The sequence below is a fragment of the Coccidioides immitis genome, assembly GCF_000149335.2.
Source record: "Coccidioides immitis RS genomic scaffold supercont3.1, whole genome shotgun sequence".
Lineage (NCBI taxonomy): Eukaryota > Fungi > Ascomycota > Eurotiomycetes > Onygenales > Onygenaceae > Coccidioides > Coccidioides immitis.
In genome coordinates, this window is record NW_004504310.1 from 7640517 (window position 1) to 7656509 (window position 15993).

Here is a 15993-nt window from a genome sequence, read left to right on the forward strand (position 1 = left end):
GTCCGGGTTGAGACACACCCGGACGTCGTTGTAACGCTGTCCCGTAACGGCGTGACGCCGCAAATCCGCCACCAGTTCCACTGAAACTCTGTAATTAATACCGGCTGTTACCGATACGTCATGACGGACAAGTTCGCGACAGTTTCACCTTCGACCGCAGAGGCACCAGCATCACTCGGACTTGTCCATCACCCCGATCAACGCAAGGCAAAGGAATCCAGAGTTGCCGGTATCCACCGTTGTTGCGCCACCGGCAGCATCACGTATTCGCTCCAAACCTGCGGGAGAGGCAGACCTACCGGGTCAGTACCGGCAGCATGAGTAACCCAGGCCAGCTGTTCTTACTCGCCGATCACGTCAAACTATCTCTACTTGAACGGCAAAGAGCCATATCCTTAAGCCTTGAACCCAATTCTCAGGATGGAGAGATATCGCGCTCTCTAGAGTCGCTGCGGGACGGCATCGAATCCGTCGAGAAGGAGGCCAGACGGCTGGAAGAAGACGGCGACTCGTAAGGCTGCTCATCGAGGCAGAACCACGTCTTACTTTTGGAAATCCATCAAAACTAATCTCCGTGTGTGCCTTTATCCTAGATCATTCGTAGATCTCAAAGAAGAAGCGTCCAACCTTCGCCAACAGCTCCATGACCTCGAATCTCAGTTCTACGAAAACCCATCCTCATCCTCCAAAGATACCATTTCATCTCCGAACGACCCTTCCCTTGCTGAAGATTTTGTCAAGGCCAGCAGCGCATCCGCCTCCACTACCCTTAAACACCCAACTCCACAGCACCCGGTTTCCAAATCTGTCAGATTCACAGATACCCTCACCGCGCAAGCCGAAGAAGAGGAAGACCCCAACCGCAGAGAACTCCTACAACCATACAGAGACTCTCCATCTCCATCACTAGACCATTCTCAACTTAGCAATGAAGAAATTCACGCACATCATGCTCAGATCATGCAAGAGCAGGACGACCAGCTCGACCGGCTAGGAGAGTCGATCGGACGACAGCATCAACTGAGTATTCAGATCGGCGACGAATTAGAAGGCCAAGTTGCCCTGTTGGATGAAGTTGATGGACACGTTGACCGGCACATCGGCAGACTAGACGGCGCCCGGAGACGACTGGGAAAATTTAAGCGCAATGCGAGAGAGAGCCGAGGGATAATGTGGATTATCGGATTGATCATCCTTCTGGTGATTTTGATCGTGATTCTGAAGTGAATTTAACAAAGACGAAAAAAAAAGTCGGACTTACGGCGGAGCCTGATTGAATTCTAAAGAGATGAATGGGCTTTACATACACCTCTGCACGGTTTTCATCGCGCTGATAGACTCCACCAGTGGATTCTCAGAGATTTCGAATTTCCATTTTTAGCTCGGCGATCTCTCCCGCTTTGTGTACTTTCTATGTGAACGACGTTTTCAAGCATCTTATGGCACTGTGACTTTTCATACGGATGGATTATGCGGGCTCAACAGGCGTTGGTCGACGGTGTGAAACACTTGTTTTTGGTGCTGAGTGTTATTCTTCATAGGCATCTTTTCTCAGTGCCTTCCCTATAATATACAACACTTTATATAAATTACTTGGTTTTTTTTTGGCTGTCTTATCATGATGTATACACAGCACCTATCTCCTATTTCTGCTGAGACATTATATACAGTTACATCGTTTCTGAACCTCACGGCTGGCCTCGTTTCAATCGAAACCCCAACATGAATATTTATAGCCCCATCAGTGCTTTAAAATAACCCATTCCACTAACTTTCAATGCACAAATTTATATGGGCAAAGGCTCACAGACAGCCTCTACCGCCGTTGGAGATATGGCCTCGGGCTTCAGCATAGCGAGGAAGTATCACATTCATGCTTTCTTCCCTTTCCCCTGGGCAGCATGCTTTTTTATTTCCTCCTGAATTTTGTCGAAGGTCGGATCGCTGATTTCGCCTCTGTCGGCTTTAACCTACAGTCCCACACGCGACGGCCTGTTAATTGTCTAGAGACTCATTGGGAAAATGACGAAGGGAGAGAGAAATTGACAAACAGGGAAAGACATACATTCTCCTCGCTCGAGCTAGCCAACTCTTCCACCCAGCCGGCCTTTTCGTGACCTTCCTTGTGGCGGTTAATCTGGTCCTGGTTGTGCTTATCGATTTCACTCCCTAGGTCGTCACGGTCTGCGTATATACTGTTAGAAGGGGCATTTATATCTCAGTTTGGTCGCTTTGAGAGATTTTGCAAGAACGTTGTTTATTATTAGTATGGAAAGATGGCTTACGTCTATCGGATTCTTTAAGGACACTGCGTGAGGCCGAGGAGTGGAATGATGAAGACTGGGGTGATGAAGCCGGGAGAACCATGCGGCACGGTTGCTGAGTGAGGGCGGTCACCCGGGCAAGGCGAGATCTGGAGAAGGAAAGGAAAGACATGATTGCTCTTTAGATGATCATTCCTCGTGGTTTCGAAGGGTTATAAGTCGATGGTTGGGGAACTAGGAATGAGGACGTTCGAGTACGGATAGGGAGCTACATATACGGAGTAGATACCAACCTATATAGGCAGGAGAGTGACCAAGTTCTATGTAACTTTAGCACCATAGGTATGGCCTGCTACGCAATTCTAGCGATGCTGGTACCCGCACAGAGGTATCCAACTACTCTTCTCCCTTCATCTGCCTTGAATGAACTTGTTGTCTGTCTCTAGATGGGCCACTTATGACGTCATGAGAGAGTTCCTCACGCCGGGAGAATTGAAATCCCGAGAAGCTGATTGGAACCTTGCATGTTATGGAGAATATTTTGTATTTGCGTCCTGGATGCTGGTTTGGACAACTAGCTGGTACCATGTTGTGTACTTGTGGTCCCTTTGTCAAAGGCAACTTTTGTGCTGCTGCCTCTTTCTCAGCATCTAAGGATATGATTGTAAACCAGGAACTTTGGGTCATGGAAATGGCCGGAAGAAGTGATACCTACATGGATTGGAAGCCAATTATACCCTAAACTCGGGGAGTGTCTGGATTAAAAAAAAAATACAATTTCACTGTGGGGATGATTATTTCAAAGACGCCTCTCAAAGAAGAAAGGATCAGTGGAAAGCAGCGGACTCCTGCAGATAACACCGCAAAATTGAGAGCCTTTTCTGTGTAAAAAAATTAGCAACATCAGTTGCGGGGCATGTATCATTGCCATTTTCTTGGGATATGGTGAGATTTTGATGCTTGTAAGCTCTCTCACAGCAATTGCATCTGCTGCTGGAGGACCATTATCAGCTGAATCGGAAATGCTGCCTGTTGCCCTAGCGAGGATATATACCACCAGCATGCCTCTTCTGTATAGTTGTATTCCTGCAATATCATTGGCAAGTGTTCTATATCCCATTCTTCCTTCCGAAAAGCGGGTTCAGGTTGTAATGGCTCTATGGAATTGGCATGCAGCGACGGCGGAGGAATAAACCGTTCATAAGGTCCCTTGACGTGGTGAAAAGGCAATGTTTCTGGCGTGAACTTCTGACCAATTGCTCTGTCATAGAAACAGGCACTCATAATGCTCCCTGCTTAAGAGGTCACTCCGCATTGTCTCAACAGCGGACCCCCAGGCATCTCAGGGCGAAATAAAAGAAGGGTAAACCAGGGCGGGAAGAAGCTCTGTATCCCCCTCTGAATCTTGTATGAACCGAAGCAGATCGAAGACGCTCGTCCATAGCGCCGCACAAACCTTAGACGCGGGCCTCCAAACTAATTTGAATCCCACTTTTTTTTTTCTCCAAAATTTGGTCATCCACCAATTCCATGTATTAAAGAAAAGCCTCGTCTCCATCAATGTGCTAGCCATAGATTTCCGGAACTGGCATGCCACTGTTTTTAGGATGGTGGATGCCATAAATTGCACTGGCCGCCTGCAATTGAGACACGATACCCCCAGCTGATAAATAGAACAGCCATTGGTGTAAACGCAGCAGACGGGCGTTGGTGATGTGAACTTAGTTCTGAAAAGTGGCTTGCTGTGTCCAACTTGGTTTCAGCGAAGTACTGAGCGTGAGCTTAGGAGCGCACAACTTCTCCGGAAGGTAGCTGGTACCATGTCTTTAGAGTGCGTTGGGGTCATTCGAAAAGTGTCGATGGCGTTAGGGGAACACGGCCTAGAGGTATGTTAAACGCGAGCGCGAGCCTTTCCTCTCTCTCTGCAAACTACGAGAGTAAAAATGCAATACCCCTTACGTGAGAACAGCCGTTTTGCCGATTGGTAGTGGTGGATTTGCAGGCAAGAGGAAGTTCTCGCGCATTTTTCGAGCGACGGAATGATTTATCGGCACGTACACGTCTTTATCTTCTCGATACGGCAAATAATCAAGTCGCGAGAGAGAAGCAACATGCCTCTATGTGCACTCAGGTGCCTCGAGGCTCTCATGTGCCAACGGTCCCTAGATCGTGACCTTAGCGTCTGTTGCTCTTGAAGATCAGGTCCTGCTAGCTGCTTGGCAAGGCCTGGTCGACAACTCTGGAACATGATGGAAGTGATGATCCATATGACACACACAAGAGTATTGATGGAGGCGCTGTCCCCAGGTCGGTTAAGGACTTCATATCTTGAAAATGCGTAACAGCTCTCAGTAATCTTGGAGTAGGGGGCCCTGACGGTCCATAACGCCGCTCGCCCTCTGGCGCGCGCAGCTCCTTGCTAAGCGAGGCCATTTTGAACGGAGCCCTTGCACTAACTAATGATGTCATGTCATCAACGGGTCAATATCGCGATGTACAGAGTATTCAGAGTGGGACAAAGCCTGATAGGAGATGTTTCCCGACTGACAAGGAGAGGAGACCCCAGACTATTAATTTTTTCGGGATACCTACCCTCGAGCTGAGAGCGCCTAGGCTAGACCGCTCAGAACGAGCGCCTATATGACTCACTTTACCCCACGAGGTGGGTTCTGAGGGCCACACAGGCACACGTATCCAGCGAACCGGGGCGTTCATGCATAGGTTGAAGGCAGAGGGACGGTCGATCCGGTCTCGTCTCGTCGCCTTGTCCGAGTTCGCTACCATAGCCAACTGGCGTGTGGTCTCTTCGGAGTATTATCCTTTCATTCGTTCTTGACTGCCCACCAAGCCGAGTTGCACTGGTTACGACTCGAGCCTAGGACTCATCATCACAACAAAAACCAACGAACTGGTTTTCATTATCCCTCTGAATGGTGAACGTCAAACCAACGCTAAGGCTTTGGCAGGGGACGAGATGAACATTAGAACACTGTACGTCGAATAACGGAATGATAATAGGAAAATTAGATAATAATGTGAAATTCGAGAAGAATGTTCATGCGTTGTATATGTATATATCCAATGGATTAAAGAAGGAAAAAATTAAAAAAAAAAAAAAAAAGCTTGCTGTAAGTTGCTCTCCGACCGCCAGCAATATCCTCCCTTAAAAAGGATTCCACAATGATTTAACCACCCAGGGCCCCCCAAAAAAAGAACCATGCTATTCTCCATATGTTCCACCCAGCTTAGCCATCCGTCCATCCAGCCAACAGACCGACCGACCGACAAGCCTGAGAGCAAGCAAGCACGGGAATGCAAGCAAGCAAACCGTATTGGATGTATTTCCCACTCCGTCTTTACGTAGTTTCCAACCGTGGTTTCTTTTGTTCTTTTTCCAAAACAAAAAGAAAACAAAACTCAGATAAACCGCGAAAACAAAAGAGAATTAATGAGCGCGCGTAAATGAGGGAATAAGTGGTATAGGCGTATTTAGTATGTTAGAAATAGCCAAAAGGAATAAGCTGCGTCGAGTATTCAACCAAAAACAAAACAAAGACCGATGCACCCATACATCATTTCTGTCTATAGAGACAACCATGGAGCGGGAAATGGTAAAAAAAGAAAAACAGCAGTAAAAATAAACAATGGCAAAAAGACAAACCAAAAAGAGAAAAAAAAAGACCAAGTATATCCCCATCTCACTCCAGTTCAGCCACGGCCCAAAATGAATATGATCATGGATATCACGCTAGATTTCGCCCACACGTAATCACCCACCAGAAGCCCAACCGTGCAAATGTAACGTATGGCAACAAGAAACAGATTTCGCTCGCTCGGGGACAAAACAGAAACAAAACTCCACGGTCCGTTGTACAGCCTTTTTTCCAAAACACAGTCGCCGCTCATTCTATATTTCATCATCGGGTTAAGACCAAAGGGAATCAAGGACACTCTTTTTGTTTTTTCTCCAGAGAAAAACGAAACCACCAGAAATGACAGTAAATAATCGGCTCGTGATGCACCCCATTTGCTCTCAGTAAACGAAACGTCTCTTCGTATAAAACATTGGATCACCGCAAAATAAGGTCGAAAAGGGGGGTTTAAAGGGGCGGAAGGGTTCGAAAAATGGTTTTATATACAAGTCGAAAGTATTAAGTGGTCGGGAGGGACGGTGATCCACGGAATCGTACTCGAACTGAAAATAAAAAAGATGATATAAACCGAAGGAACTGGTTAACAAGTAGAAAAGGATGGTCGACCCAGGAGATGCAGAAAGATACCGAGCGGCATGGAGGAAGAACGACGTATATACGAGACCGGGGGTGTTGAGCTTGTTTCCATTTCCCCCGAGTCATGTTTACCATCGACGCTGGTCAGACTGCATCATGCCGGGTGAGATGGTGGACGGGGGGCTCGAGACGCGCATGCCAGTGCTTGGATTGACGATTGGAATGGCATTTCTTGTTCGGACCGCCGATGGTTGATGGATCTTCATCTGATTAAAACTATTCGAGTTGTAGGAATTAATTGAAGCGGGAGACAGCGAAATAGCCGGGGCCACCTGCTGCGTCGGCTGAATCTGGTGCTGAAGAGGTGAAGAATCGGGCGAGGCGCTGGCGAGGGACGAACGGTCTGAAACAGAAGACGCAATGGATTGCAACTGTAAAAAAAAAAGAAAAAGGAAGAAAGGTTAACCCGACTGCTGCCTACGGAAAACCATGAGCAGGGTTCCTATGAACAAGACATACATCGTCCTCAGTCAAGAGACCGGGGCAAAACTCCAGGTCATCGTCCAGGTCAAAGGAACGACCAGCCTCGAATCTGGCACGGAAAGCTGTGATGGCAGGAGCCTCGGCCAATTCCCTCATACTTTTCACACCACGGAACTGCCTATGGGAGTTCTGGCCACCCATCTTCTGCGCACGACGAGAGCGACCACCATGATGAGTATGGGAGGTGTGTTGCGCAATGTGGGTTGGGGGTGGCGGGTGTTGATGCTGGTGCTGCTGGGGCTGATGTGGGTGGTGTCCCGAGAAGAAGTATGAAGACATGGCGGGCGAGAGATTGATTTGAGAGCAATGGGAGGGAAATGGACGTATTGGTGGAAGCTCGATCTGGGAGTAGTTGATGTGTTACTAGGAGTTGAGCTGCTTTTGTCCGATGTTGCGATGTCAATCCAGCCGGGCAAATCGGAGGGCGGCGGGATTAATTGCTTGTTTCCTGATGTCTATTACGGGGTGGCGACGAGCCGCGGGAGCAATGAAGACAATGAAAACGAAGAAGAGAAAAGTTTAGAGAGGACAGGATGAAGAAATGACAGATGAGAAGAGCGATAAGAGAGGAGGGGGTGGAGGAACGAAAGGGAAGTGGGATGGGTGACGGAGGCGAATTGTTAATAATAATAGGCACAGAGAGAAGAGAGACAGAGAGAGAGAGTGTGTGTGTGGGAAAAAAAGAGTCGGTGTGGTGGAAGGGGGGGTGTGAGCAGGAAGTGGAGGTTGAGGAGAGGGAAAAGTCTATCCGGCGCAAGTCAAGTGACAACACTGCGTTTTGGTGGCTGATTGACGGGTCTCTGGCGCTACATACTGAGGGCAGAGTGACCGGCTTTTGTATAGGATCCACCGCCGACCCAGAGGTACCCCTCCCCCCCCGTCCAACAAAAACAAGCCACCGACGAATGGTCAGGGTGGCAGCGCATGGGCGCGTGCATGGCCAGGCCGAAAGCGGAAAGGCGCTGTGGAGCCAGGAGAGCACACTAGGCCATATTGGGAATGGAGGCTGGTGCTGGTGGCGAGTCTGAGGCTCTGGCCCCATTCTGGCGTCATCCGCCAGCCAATCGACGCTGCGTCTGGAGTGGGTCCCCAGCTTCTGCAGTAGTATGATTTGCTCGTTTTGCCTCACTCAGAACCACTTTCAGCGACTCAGCTGCCCTTGGCGGTCCTATTTCGGTCTAGCGCAGACGATCGCCGCTCGATCCGAGTTACATAATCATCCCAATCGTGAATAGTTAACTAACTACGGAGTACTCAAAAAGTATTCCGTAGTTCCTTAGGACGGCGGGCATTGGATGGTGGGTGCCGGACGGTATGTAAACCAAATTGAAAGCGACTGGCGACGGGGAACGGACCTCAAGGTCCCCCTTAGAGAATGGCCAGGGGTAAGAGAGATTGCGATCTGGGTTCGATTGCGCCGTTTTTTTCACGGCCCAATCATTGCCCCCTGCATTGCCTTAGGCCTGTCAAGGAACGGGGAAAAAGCAAACAATTTCACACACCCTGGCCCAAAAGACAACCCGGAGGACAATCGGGCATCTTCTGGAAATCCTCCACACTTTTTTTGCATTTGGCGCCCGGGATCTTGATTGGCCAAGTCTGCAACTTGTCATCCTTCATCTTTCTGGTGCTTTTTTTCCCCGCACCCCCCTCGAACGCTTATCGATAACCGCAAGATTCACTGTGCCCGATGCTTGGTAGTTCCAGACGAATTATTACGCCATCTGAGCTGATTTCCCCCGCTTTCACTTATTCTTATCTGTCTCAGCTTTTGTCCTTGAAACACGACCGAGCAATTTCAAGGCCGCTTCTCGATTGGACACAGAAAATAGTAAGGGGCATCGTGCGCCCGGACCATTTTCTGGGACAATCACCGCCCAGCCACCCTGCCGTCGCAACAATCGAGACCTCCCGAAAACCAATCCCTCTTCTCCCTCTCGGGCGTGTTTTGCCCTCCGTTAATGGGAGGTCGGTGGGCTTTTGCTCTAGGCGCTCAAAAAAGGTTCCCCGAGCATGTTTCGGGGCTCCCATGTAGTTTAAAGTAAAAAGGGCGTCCTGTTTCCAGGCCCCGTTTTACTGTGTGCCCAATTCCAAGAAATTTCTTCAATATCCCTGGTGCTTCTATCTATGGAAGATCGCCAGCAAGTCCATCAACAGGTCGGTGTTCAATCACCCACCCCCCCAATCCATGACCCCATGTTCCCTCGCATACGGAGGACGCTGTACTCCCATACAGGGAGTGGCTGCAAATCCCCCAGGCAGGCAGGACAGCAGCACACCTCAACTTGAATTGACTGGTTCTGTTTCAAGCTTGATTAACTCGACTTCGATTCACAACGATTCCAACGTCTGGTTACTCCGCAGTGTTTGCAGTGGATAGTATGGGGGAAAGTATCTGGCCGATGAAAGAATTCCCTTATGCTATGGATGACCGGACATGACTTCAACTTCATCTCCTGCAAATTATTGACCAGACCATTTGCTAATTCTCAACAAAGCTGTACGAGGCTGCAGGAATGAACTGTGGTCTAGCCATCAGGCTGTGTAACTACCGCTCGCGGACAACACACAGTTGGCGAACTGGACAGCTTTGTCAAGGAAGGGCAGGCTGCGGAGGAGACCAACAGAAGCTCTCATTTATCTAATCCTCTGCTCTTTACATATCTCCCAATCTGCTCCTTGCAGACTTTCTCGCTATATTGCTCCCATACTTCGTAAAGAGAAACAATATCCTGCGTGCATTCAATGACCGCTTCGATATTGATGTCGCTATTTGCCAACCAATCGACAATTCTCTGGACCTTTGCTGGCATGCCAGCTCCCGTCTTATCATTAAAGGCAGAAAGAATGTTTGTACTCCCGTCCCTCAGAGCTCCTGTCGCCGAAGAACCACCTGAAATGGACACAACCTGATGCTGGTTTGGCTTGAATACGACCGCAATAAAAATGGCCATCACGGAGATGACGTGCGGAGGATGAAGGAGTAGCAGGTCGGTGAGATAATGATCGTTTATTACTGACCAGGCCAAGGCGATTTCATCCGATGTTAGTGATAGGTAGCTCTGCAATTCGGAGAGGGTCCGGTACGGGTGATGCACTATTAATTGCGAGTTCATCTCGGATATGAGCCAAAATTCGCATTCTCCGATCTTCGCGCTGTCAGGAGCGATGAACTCTGGGCTTCTGGTCAGCGTGGAAGTCGCTACGTTTTCCATGATAGCTGTCTTGAGACGAGTTATGGAATTAAACTGAAGGGCAAAGAAAGGGTTGCGGACCTGGCCATAATCCTCTGGCTTCTCCTAAAACAAGCCTGATATGCTGCGGGCATTCTTCTATTTTACAGGCGAGATAGAATGCGGTCGTAAGCACCAGATATGGATTCGTCCGGCGGATCTCGACCTTGGTGTAAAACCTCTTCACGTAAACCTGAGCCGTGGCTAGCGCTTGCTGCCGCACGTTGAGACGTTTCGCTAGCTTGATTAATTCTGAAGATAACAACTGGGTTAGCAACTGAACCCATTTCTCGCGTTTGTCAGTAAGGGTAGCGTGGCACTCACGTTGATTTACGTAAATATTGAAAAGCCTGAGGTCGGGAAGGGGATATTGCTGGATAAAGGGTCGTTCGGCATCTCCAAGGACCTTTCTCGCCTCGGCCAACTCTTCACGCCCAAACAGCCAGGATTGATGCTGAGTTGAAGACCAGTAATCAGCGGCCATTTAAAAGGTCCGTCTCTCTCTCTCTCTCTCTCTCTCTCTTTTTTTCTCTCCCTCCCCCTGAGACTTCCTTCAGTTGAAAATAAACTGGGGGTTCAGAGAGGCTAATCCGTCTGGGTCTCGAATTATCCGACCGAGCTCCGGATATTGTCCAAGGGGCCCGAACAGTTCCGGGAGTGAGACGATATGCAGTCGAGCACCGCTCACATCTTAGGCGGCGCAGAGCGCATTGTCATCGTCCAGTTAGACCCGCTATCGGCCTAACAAAAAGAAAATCCGTGTCGATACATCGAGCTGATGGGCGAGAAGGCCGCCAATGCCCAGACGTCATTGCTCTGCATTGCCTTTTTTCTTTTTTTTTTCTGCACGCGGCGCCAAGCGTCGCCGCCCATGGGCCAATTGGAGCGAAGCAAATGCCCTCCCACTCAAGCAGCTTGACATCAATAATTTTCCTGCTGACCCTCAAAGTCCCAAGTCATCTGCGATCCAGTCGTGCCTCTGCTGCAGTCTCTTTACCTTGGAAAATTACCTGCCGTCGAAAACCTTGAGATTGAATCTCTGATGTACGGCCAACGCCTGCCGAACCAGAAACGACGCCCGCTCTTGTGCGGGAAACAACCTGGATGCGCCGGCAAAACCGCTTTGGTCATATAATACCCGTGCGAGGAGCGAAAAGTCGTGAGAGCTCGAAAAATCCCTTTTTTCCTCTCCCATCTATTTAGAAGATGCGAGGAGAATCGGAACATGAGCGCGAACAAAGGATCAATGACCTCTGGGAGATCCTTGATGACCGCCGCAGGGGCCAGGTGGACCTGAAAGATTTCAAGAGGGGCTTGAAGAAGATGGACCATCGTAAGTTTTCTATCTCCACCGAACATATCTGGAGCCTGACATACAAGAAAACTACGGCGTTTGGATGGGTGCTGACAACTCTACCAGCCTTGAAAAATGCAGATTCCCTCCTGAAGGATATTATAGAAGCTGTCGACACAAGCGGAGATGGCCGAATCCAGTTCAATGGTGAGCAACAACTCCTGCGCAAACCCTATTCTTCAGCTCTCTAAGCACCGAACAAGAATAACCCCCTATCTAATCAACGCTTTCAGAATTTCGGGACTTCGTCGAACGTGCGGAGAGAGAGCTCTGGCAGCTCTTCGAAACAGTTGATCGCGATCATGACGGCCATGTGGACAAAGAAGAACTGCAATCTGCATTTGCGCGAGCTGGCTTGACAGTTCGTAAGTCTAAACTGGACCAGTTCTTCTCGGAGATGGACACAAATAACGATGGGGTAATCAGCTTTGAGGAATGGAGGTATGTCAGAAAAAGATATATCGCAACCATAACGTCCGGCGACTCATCCTCAGTTTTTTGTCTTAGGGACTTCCTTCTTTTTCTCCCGGCCAATCCCACGCATTTATCTAATATGCGTGCAATTCTTTCTTATTATTCTGCGACTGGAAATTTGAACCCCGAGGGTGACGTCCACATAAACGAACCTCTCCAGGGATTAGGTACAGACCACCGATTTCCTACAAGTTTTCTCCTTGAATCAATCAGTCCTGTTCAGTCTGTTTCTCCTCCTCCCTCCTTCTCCTCCTCCTCCTCCTCCTCTTCTTCTTCTTCTCAAGACACGATGCCGAACATAGCAGTGACCAAAGTAGGTCGCGAGTCCCACATAGACAATGTGTTTCGATATCATCCCGATGGCCCTGTCGTTCCCTCCGGTGATGCTGAGCTTGAATGGCTTCCTGTACCCTGGAATGTATCACTGTGGCTGTATTTCCGGTATCTTGAACACGTATTGACGGAAAGCACGCCCCACTTAGGTTACTTCCTTGCGGGCGGAATGGCTGGTGTTGTGTCAAGAACTTCGACGGCGCCGCTGGATCGCCTGAGGGTCTATCTGATTGCGCAGACAAAGCCGCAATCTGTTGCAGCCAGTGTTAAGTCTGGCGCTGCTGTTGAGGTAGCAGGGTGGAGGGCATGGCCACTTGTCCACGCCCTGAAGGACCTGTGGCGTGCGGGTGGGATACGAAGCTTATTTGCCGGTTCGTCGGTTTCCCGAATATGATGGTATTGAGAACAGTCGCATAACAAATAGTCTTCCAGGAAACGGTTTGAACGTTGCCAAAGTCATGCCTGAGTCAGCTATCAAATTCGGAGCATACGAAGTGAGTCAACCGTCCCTCATATATGATCTACCGTACTTACCAAATATTGTACGTCAGGCCTCCAGGCGCATGTTCGCAGGATTAGAAGGGCATCACGATCCAAAGCAGCTGCTCCCAGTTTCGCAGTTTCTGGCTGGTGGAATTGGCGGCATGGTTTCTCAGTAAGATTCCAGGTTACCCGTGAGGTCTCGTCAGCCCTTCTGACCCTGTTAGATGTTTCGTTTATCCCTTAGATACCTTGAAATTGTATGTAGGCCTTTCACCGCTTTCTCCCATTTCAAAGGCTAATGTTCAATAGCCGCATGCAATGCGAAACCGTGGAAGGTGGTCTTCGTGGTAACCGTCTCATCATTGCAACTGCCAGGAAGATGTGGTCGACCAACGGTGTTTTCGCTTACTATCGTGGTCTTCAACTGGGCCTCATAGGAATGTTCCCCTATGCGGCCATTGACCTTATGACCTTCGAATATCTTAAATCAACTCTGATTAGTCGCAAAGCCCACCTTCTCCGTTGTCATGAAGAAGACGCACCACTCAGCAACTTCACCACTGGTGCCATAGGAGCATTTAGCGGTGCTCTCAGTGCATCAATGGTCTACCCTTTAAACGTCCTTCGGACACGTCTACAGGCGCAAGGAACCACTCAACACAAGGCCACGTATACGGGTATCGTGGACGTAGCTCGAAAAACTTTCGAAAGCGAAGGAGTCCGTGGCCTTTATAGAGGATTAACGCCAAATTTGCTGAAGGTGGTACCGTCGGTGTCGATCAGCTACATCGTATACGAGAATTCAAAGAGACTCCTTGGATTGAGCTAATCAGAGGAATGACACCTGGCGCATTCGTATGGTACGATTCTCGTTGCTTCCCGTGCTAATGGAAATTGGTATTCTCCTTTTTTTCCCTCCCATTGCATGTGATACACCCTAATGCCATCCATTGTGGTTATGATACCCCAGCTGGAAAGCTGAATCATTATTTCAAAGTTTCCATGTATCTCTATATCTTCTTGCCTTCTTGGTGCTGCATTGCATACTGCATTTTGAGCGATATATGTATTTTGGTTTGATGCTCTGTTCCCATACCCGTGGGCACCCATGAGTTCTACTTTTGGTGTCCCCAACATCTGGATGTTTACCTGCTGCATTTAATATTGTGGTCAAGCGCCTGGCATTGGCTCTCGCGTTTATTTGATTTAAAATTTGAGCCCTCCTTAGATAGGTAGCCAGATCGTTGCATAGCGACTCAAAAATATTTACAACCCTCATTTGTTTATTTATAGTCTTGGTAGAGCTCTCTGGGGCACAGAGAACGGGATTCTACACGTCATTAACAGATCCAGAGTTTCGGATGAAACAATATGGAGATTTTCTTAACAACTCCTTCTGTTCGGACTCAAATCTTCTTCTGGACAGCTCCAACCTCCTCATCCTTTCCCAGAATATCCGGCACCGGCCCCACCGGCGTAATCGCAAACTGATTGATCTGCTTATGACTCTTGGTATAGTGTTTCCTGATATGCTCGAAGTCCGTCGTCTCACCGAACGCCGGAATATCCCAATACAAGTGTCTTAGCCAGCGATGGATGGCCGGGTACCCGGAGCGAATGTCTCGCACGTTGCATTTGAAGTGCTGCACGTAAACCGGGTCGAAGCGGATGATTGTGGTATACAGGCGTATGTCGGCTTCGGTGACGGTATTTCCGAAAAAGTAGATGCTGGATGGGTCTGAAGGATCGTATTTCGAAGCAAGGTGGGATTCGATGCGGTCGAGGGAGGAGAAGAGGGGCCAGATGGCTGCTTCATAGGCTTCTTGAGTTCTGATATGTGTGGGTTAGAATGGATTATTTGCCGATTTTATCCCATGTAGAAGTAGTAGATAGAGAAAACCCACGTTGCGAATCCGCACTTGTAGACGCCGTTGTTTACGGTGTCATATACCCACTCGTTCGTTTCCTCGATGTCCTTCCTCAGATTTTGAGGGAAGAGATCGATACTCCGGTATTTCTCCGGTAGAAGACTGTCGAATTCAGAGTAGAGCATGCGGATGATTTCGGAGCTCTATCACGTTGTCAACACTCCCCGGCTCTCATTATCGGAGAGGAGTAAAAGGACTGACCTCATTGCTCACGATCCGCTTTGTCTTCTTGTCATACAACGCTGGCACGGTAAATCGACCCTCATAATTCTTATCCGACTCAAAGTAGATCTGGCGAATATGCGAGAAATTGTGCAATAGGTCCGGATGCGTTTCGCCAGGAAGTTTCTCATCAGGAGTCACAAACCGCCATCCTTGAAACTGTTTAGATGAGGTCGAAATGAACCAAATGGAAGATATAACGCCTTCATACCTTGCTCGCCCATATGCCAGTGCACGGATGTAATAGAGATAAAGTCCTCTAGGCCCTTCAGCTTTCGAGTAATCAACGTCCGATGCGCTAGTTGAATCGAGAAGCCCAACCCGTCAGCAATCGTCGCTATCGAGGCTTCGATTCAAAAGGACCAGTTTAGAAGAGCGAAAAAAAAAATCTCGAATATACATACCCCAAGGGCATGCATAGGACACATAAAGATGATACCGGCCCTTTTCCGGCGGGAACTGCGCTCCAGCTTCCCTCGAGATCCAGTTCCGAAAAGCGGATGGTTTGCGCTTGAATTCTCCGGATTTGTCATTGGGATCGACCCAGTTGGTGATTTTGCTCTCGGTCTGCAGGTTTATAAATGGATATTGTCAGCTTTTCGCACTGTTGTGGTTCCTCATGGCCTGTTCACACTGAGGCGACACATCGCGGGCTGCCATGGCAAGGAGTTGACACGCACCGACATGGCTGCAATTGCAAAGGCCTTGGCTGACGTCAGGGGTTTACAGAGATTTAGCTGGTGAGGACGAAGGAGAGATGAAAGCATTGACAAAATGTGAGATACGGGAAGATACTGGGGGCACCTAAGAGAGCGAAGTTTGACCATATATATATATATTATATTCTCCTCAGCGGTTTACTCCCATTTCCTGGCACAGACTTGGAACTTATTTTTAACTTCATTTCGTCACCCCCCGGCCAGATTACAA

General features: G+C 48.8%; 9 protein-coding genes across 9 annotated transcripts; 4 read left to right on the top strand and 5 right to left on the bottom strand.

The window, feature by feature from the left end:
- Nucleotides 1–165: 165 nt before the first annotated feature.
- CIMG_00300 (SNARE complex subunit) lies at nucleotides 166–1741 on the top strand. Its single transcript, XM_001246528.2, has 2 exons — nucleotides 166–511; nucleotides 594–1741. Exons 1-2 carry the CDS (start codon nucleotides 318–320, stop codon nucleotides 1225–1227), a joined length of 828 nt encoding a protein of 275 aa, XP_001246529.1. The 5' UTR covers nucleotides 166–317; the 3' UTR covers nucleotides 1228–1741.
- Nucleotides 1598–2483, bottom strand: CIMG_00299 (uncharacterized protein). Its single transcript, XM_001246527.2, has 3 exons — nucleotides 2286–2483; nucleotides 2066–2184; nucleotides 1598–1970 (listed from the first exon to the last, which is right to left on the bottom strand). Exons 1-3 carry the CDS (start codon nucleotides 2434–2436, stop codon nucleotides 1872–1874), a joined length of 369 nt encoding a protein of 122 aa, XP_001246528.1. The 5' UTR covers nucleotides 2437–2483; the 3' UTR covers nucleotides 1598–1871.
- A 580-nt stretch (nucleotides 2484–3063) lies between these two features.
- CIMG_00298 (uncharacterized protein) lies at nucleotides 3064–3384 on the bottom strand (the record flags this gene model as incomplete). Its single annotated transcript, XM_001246526.2, has 1 exon — nucleotides 3064–3384. The coding sequence occupies one exon, from the start codon at nucleotides 3382–3384 to the stop codon at nucleotides 3064–3066; it is 321 nt and encodes a 106-aa protein (XP_001246527.2).
- Nucleotides 3385–4084: 700 nt separating this feature from the next.
- CIMG_12886 (uncharacterized protein) lies at nucleotides 4085–4437 on the top strand (the record flags this gene model as incomplete). Its single annotated transcript, XM_004445906.1, has 2 exons — nucleotides 4085–4150; nucleotides 4234–4437. The coding sequence occupies 2 exons, from the start codon at nucleotides 4085–4087 to the stop codon at nucleotides 4435–4437; spliced, it is 270 nt and encodes an 89-aa protein (XP_004445963.1).
- A 1146-nt stretch (nucleotides 4438–5583) lies between these two features.
- Nucleotides 5584–7606, bottom strand: CIMG_00297 (uncharacterized protein). The gene is made up of 2 exons (XM_001246525.2): nucleotides 7013–7606; nucleotides 5584–6924 (listed from the first exon to the last, which is right to left on the bottom strand). Exons 1-2 carry the CDS (start codon nucleotides 7313–7315, stop codon nucleotides 6622–6624), a joined length of 606 nt encoding a protein of 201 aa, XP_001246526.1. The 5' UTR covers nucleotides 7316–7606; the 3' UTR covers nucleotides 5584–6621.
- Nucleotides 7607–7635: 29 nt separating this feature from the next.
- On the top strand, nucleotides 7636–8425 carry CIMG_00296 (uncharacterized protein; the record flags this gene model as incomplete). The annotated part of the gene is made up of 4 exons (XM_001246524.2): nucleotides 7636–7899; nucleotides 8024–8140; nucleotides 8309–8348; nucleotides 8409–8425. 4 exons carry the CDS (start codon nucleotides 7636–7638, stop codon nucleotides 8423–8425), a joined length of 438 nt encoding a protein of 145 aa, XP_001246525.2.
- An 845-nt stretch (nucleotides 8426–9270) lies between these two features.
- CIMG_00295 (RNA polymerase II holoenzyme cyclin-like subunit) lies at nucleotides 9271–10764 on the bottom strand. Its single transcript, XM_001246523.2, has 3 exons — nucleotides 10594–10764; nucleotides 10312–10521; nucleotides 9271–10211 (listed from the first exon to the last, which is right to left on the bottom strand). Exons 1-3 carry the CDS (start codon nucleotides 10751–10753, stop codon nucleotides 9670–9672), a joined length of 912 nt encoding a protein of 303 aa, XP_001246524.2. The 5' UTR covers nucleotides 10754–10764; the 3' UTR covers nucleotides 9271–9669.
- A 465-nt stretch (nucleotides 10765–11229) lies between these two features.
- CIMG_00294 (calcium dependent mitochondrial carrier protein) lies at nucleotides 11230–14733 on the top strand. The gene is made up of 9 exons (XM_001246522.2): nucleotides 11230–11602; nucleotides 11690–11770; nucleotides 11857–12064; nucleotides 12131–12264; nucleotides 12415–12801; nucleotides 12863–12924; nucleotides 12982–13085; nucleotides 13138–13170; nucleotides 13223–14733. Exons 1-9 carry the CDS (start codon nucleotides 11476–11478, stop codon nucleotides 13740–13742), a joined length of 1656 nt encoding a protein of 551 aa, XP_001246523.2. The 5' UTR covers nucleotides 11230–11475; the 3' UTR covers nucleotides 13743–14733.
- On the bottom strand, nucleotides 13226–15749 carry CIMG_12887 (glutathione S-transferase omega-like 2; the record flags this gene model as incomplete). The annotated part of the gene is made up of 6 exons (XM_001246521.2): nucleotides 13226–14743; nucleotides 14818–14984; nucleotides 15043–15215; nucleotides 15275–15361; nucleotides 15468–15630; nucleotides 15744–15749. 6 exons carry the CDS (start codon nucleotides 15747–15749, stop codon nucleotides 14320–14322), a joined length of 1020 nt encoding a protein of 339 aa, XP_001246522.2. The 3' UTR covers nucleotides 13226–14319.
- Between the last annotated feature and the right edge of the window lie 244 nt (nucleotides 15750–15993).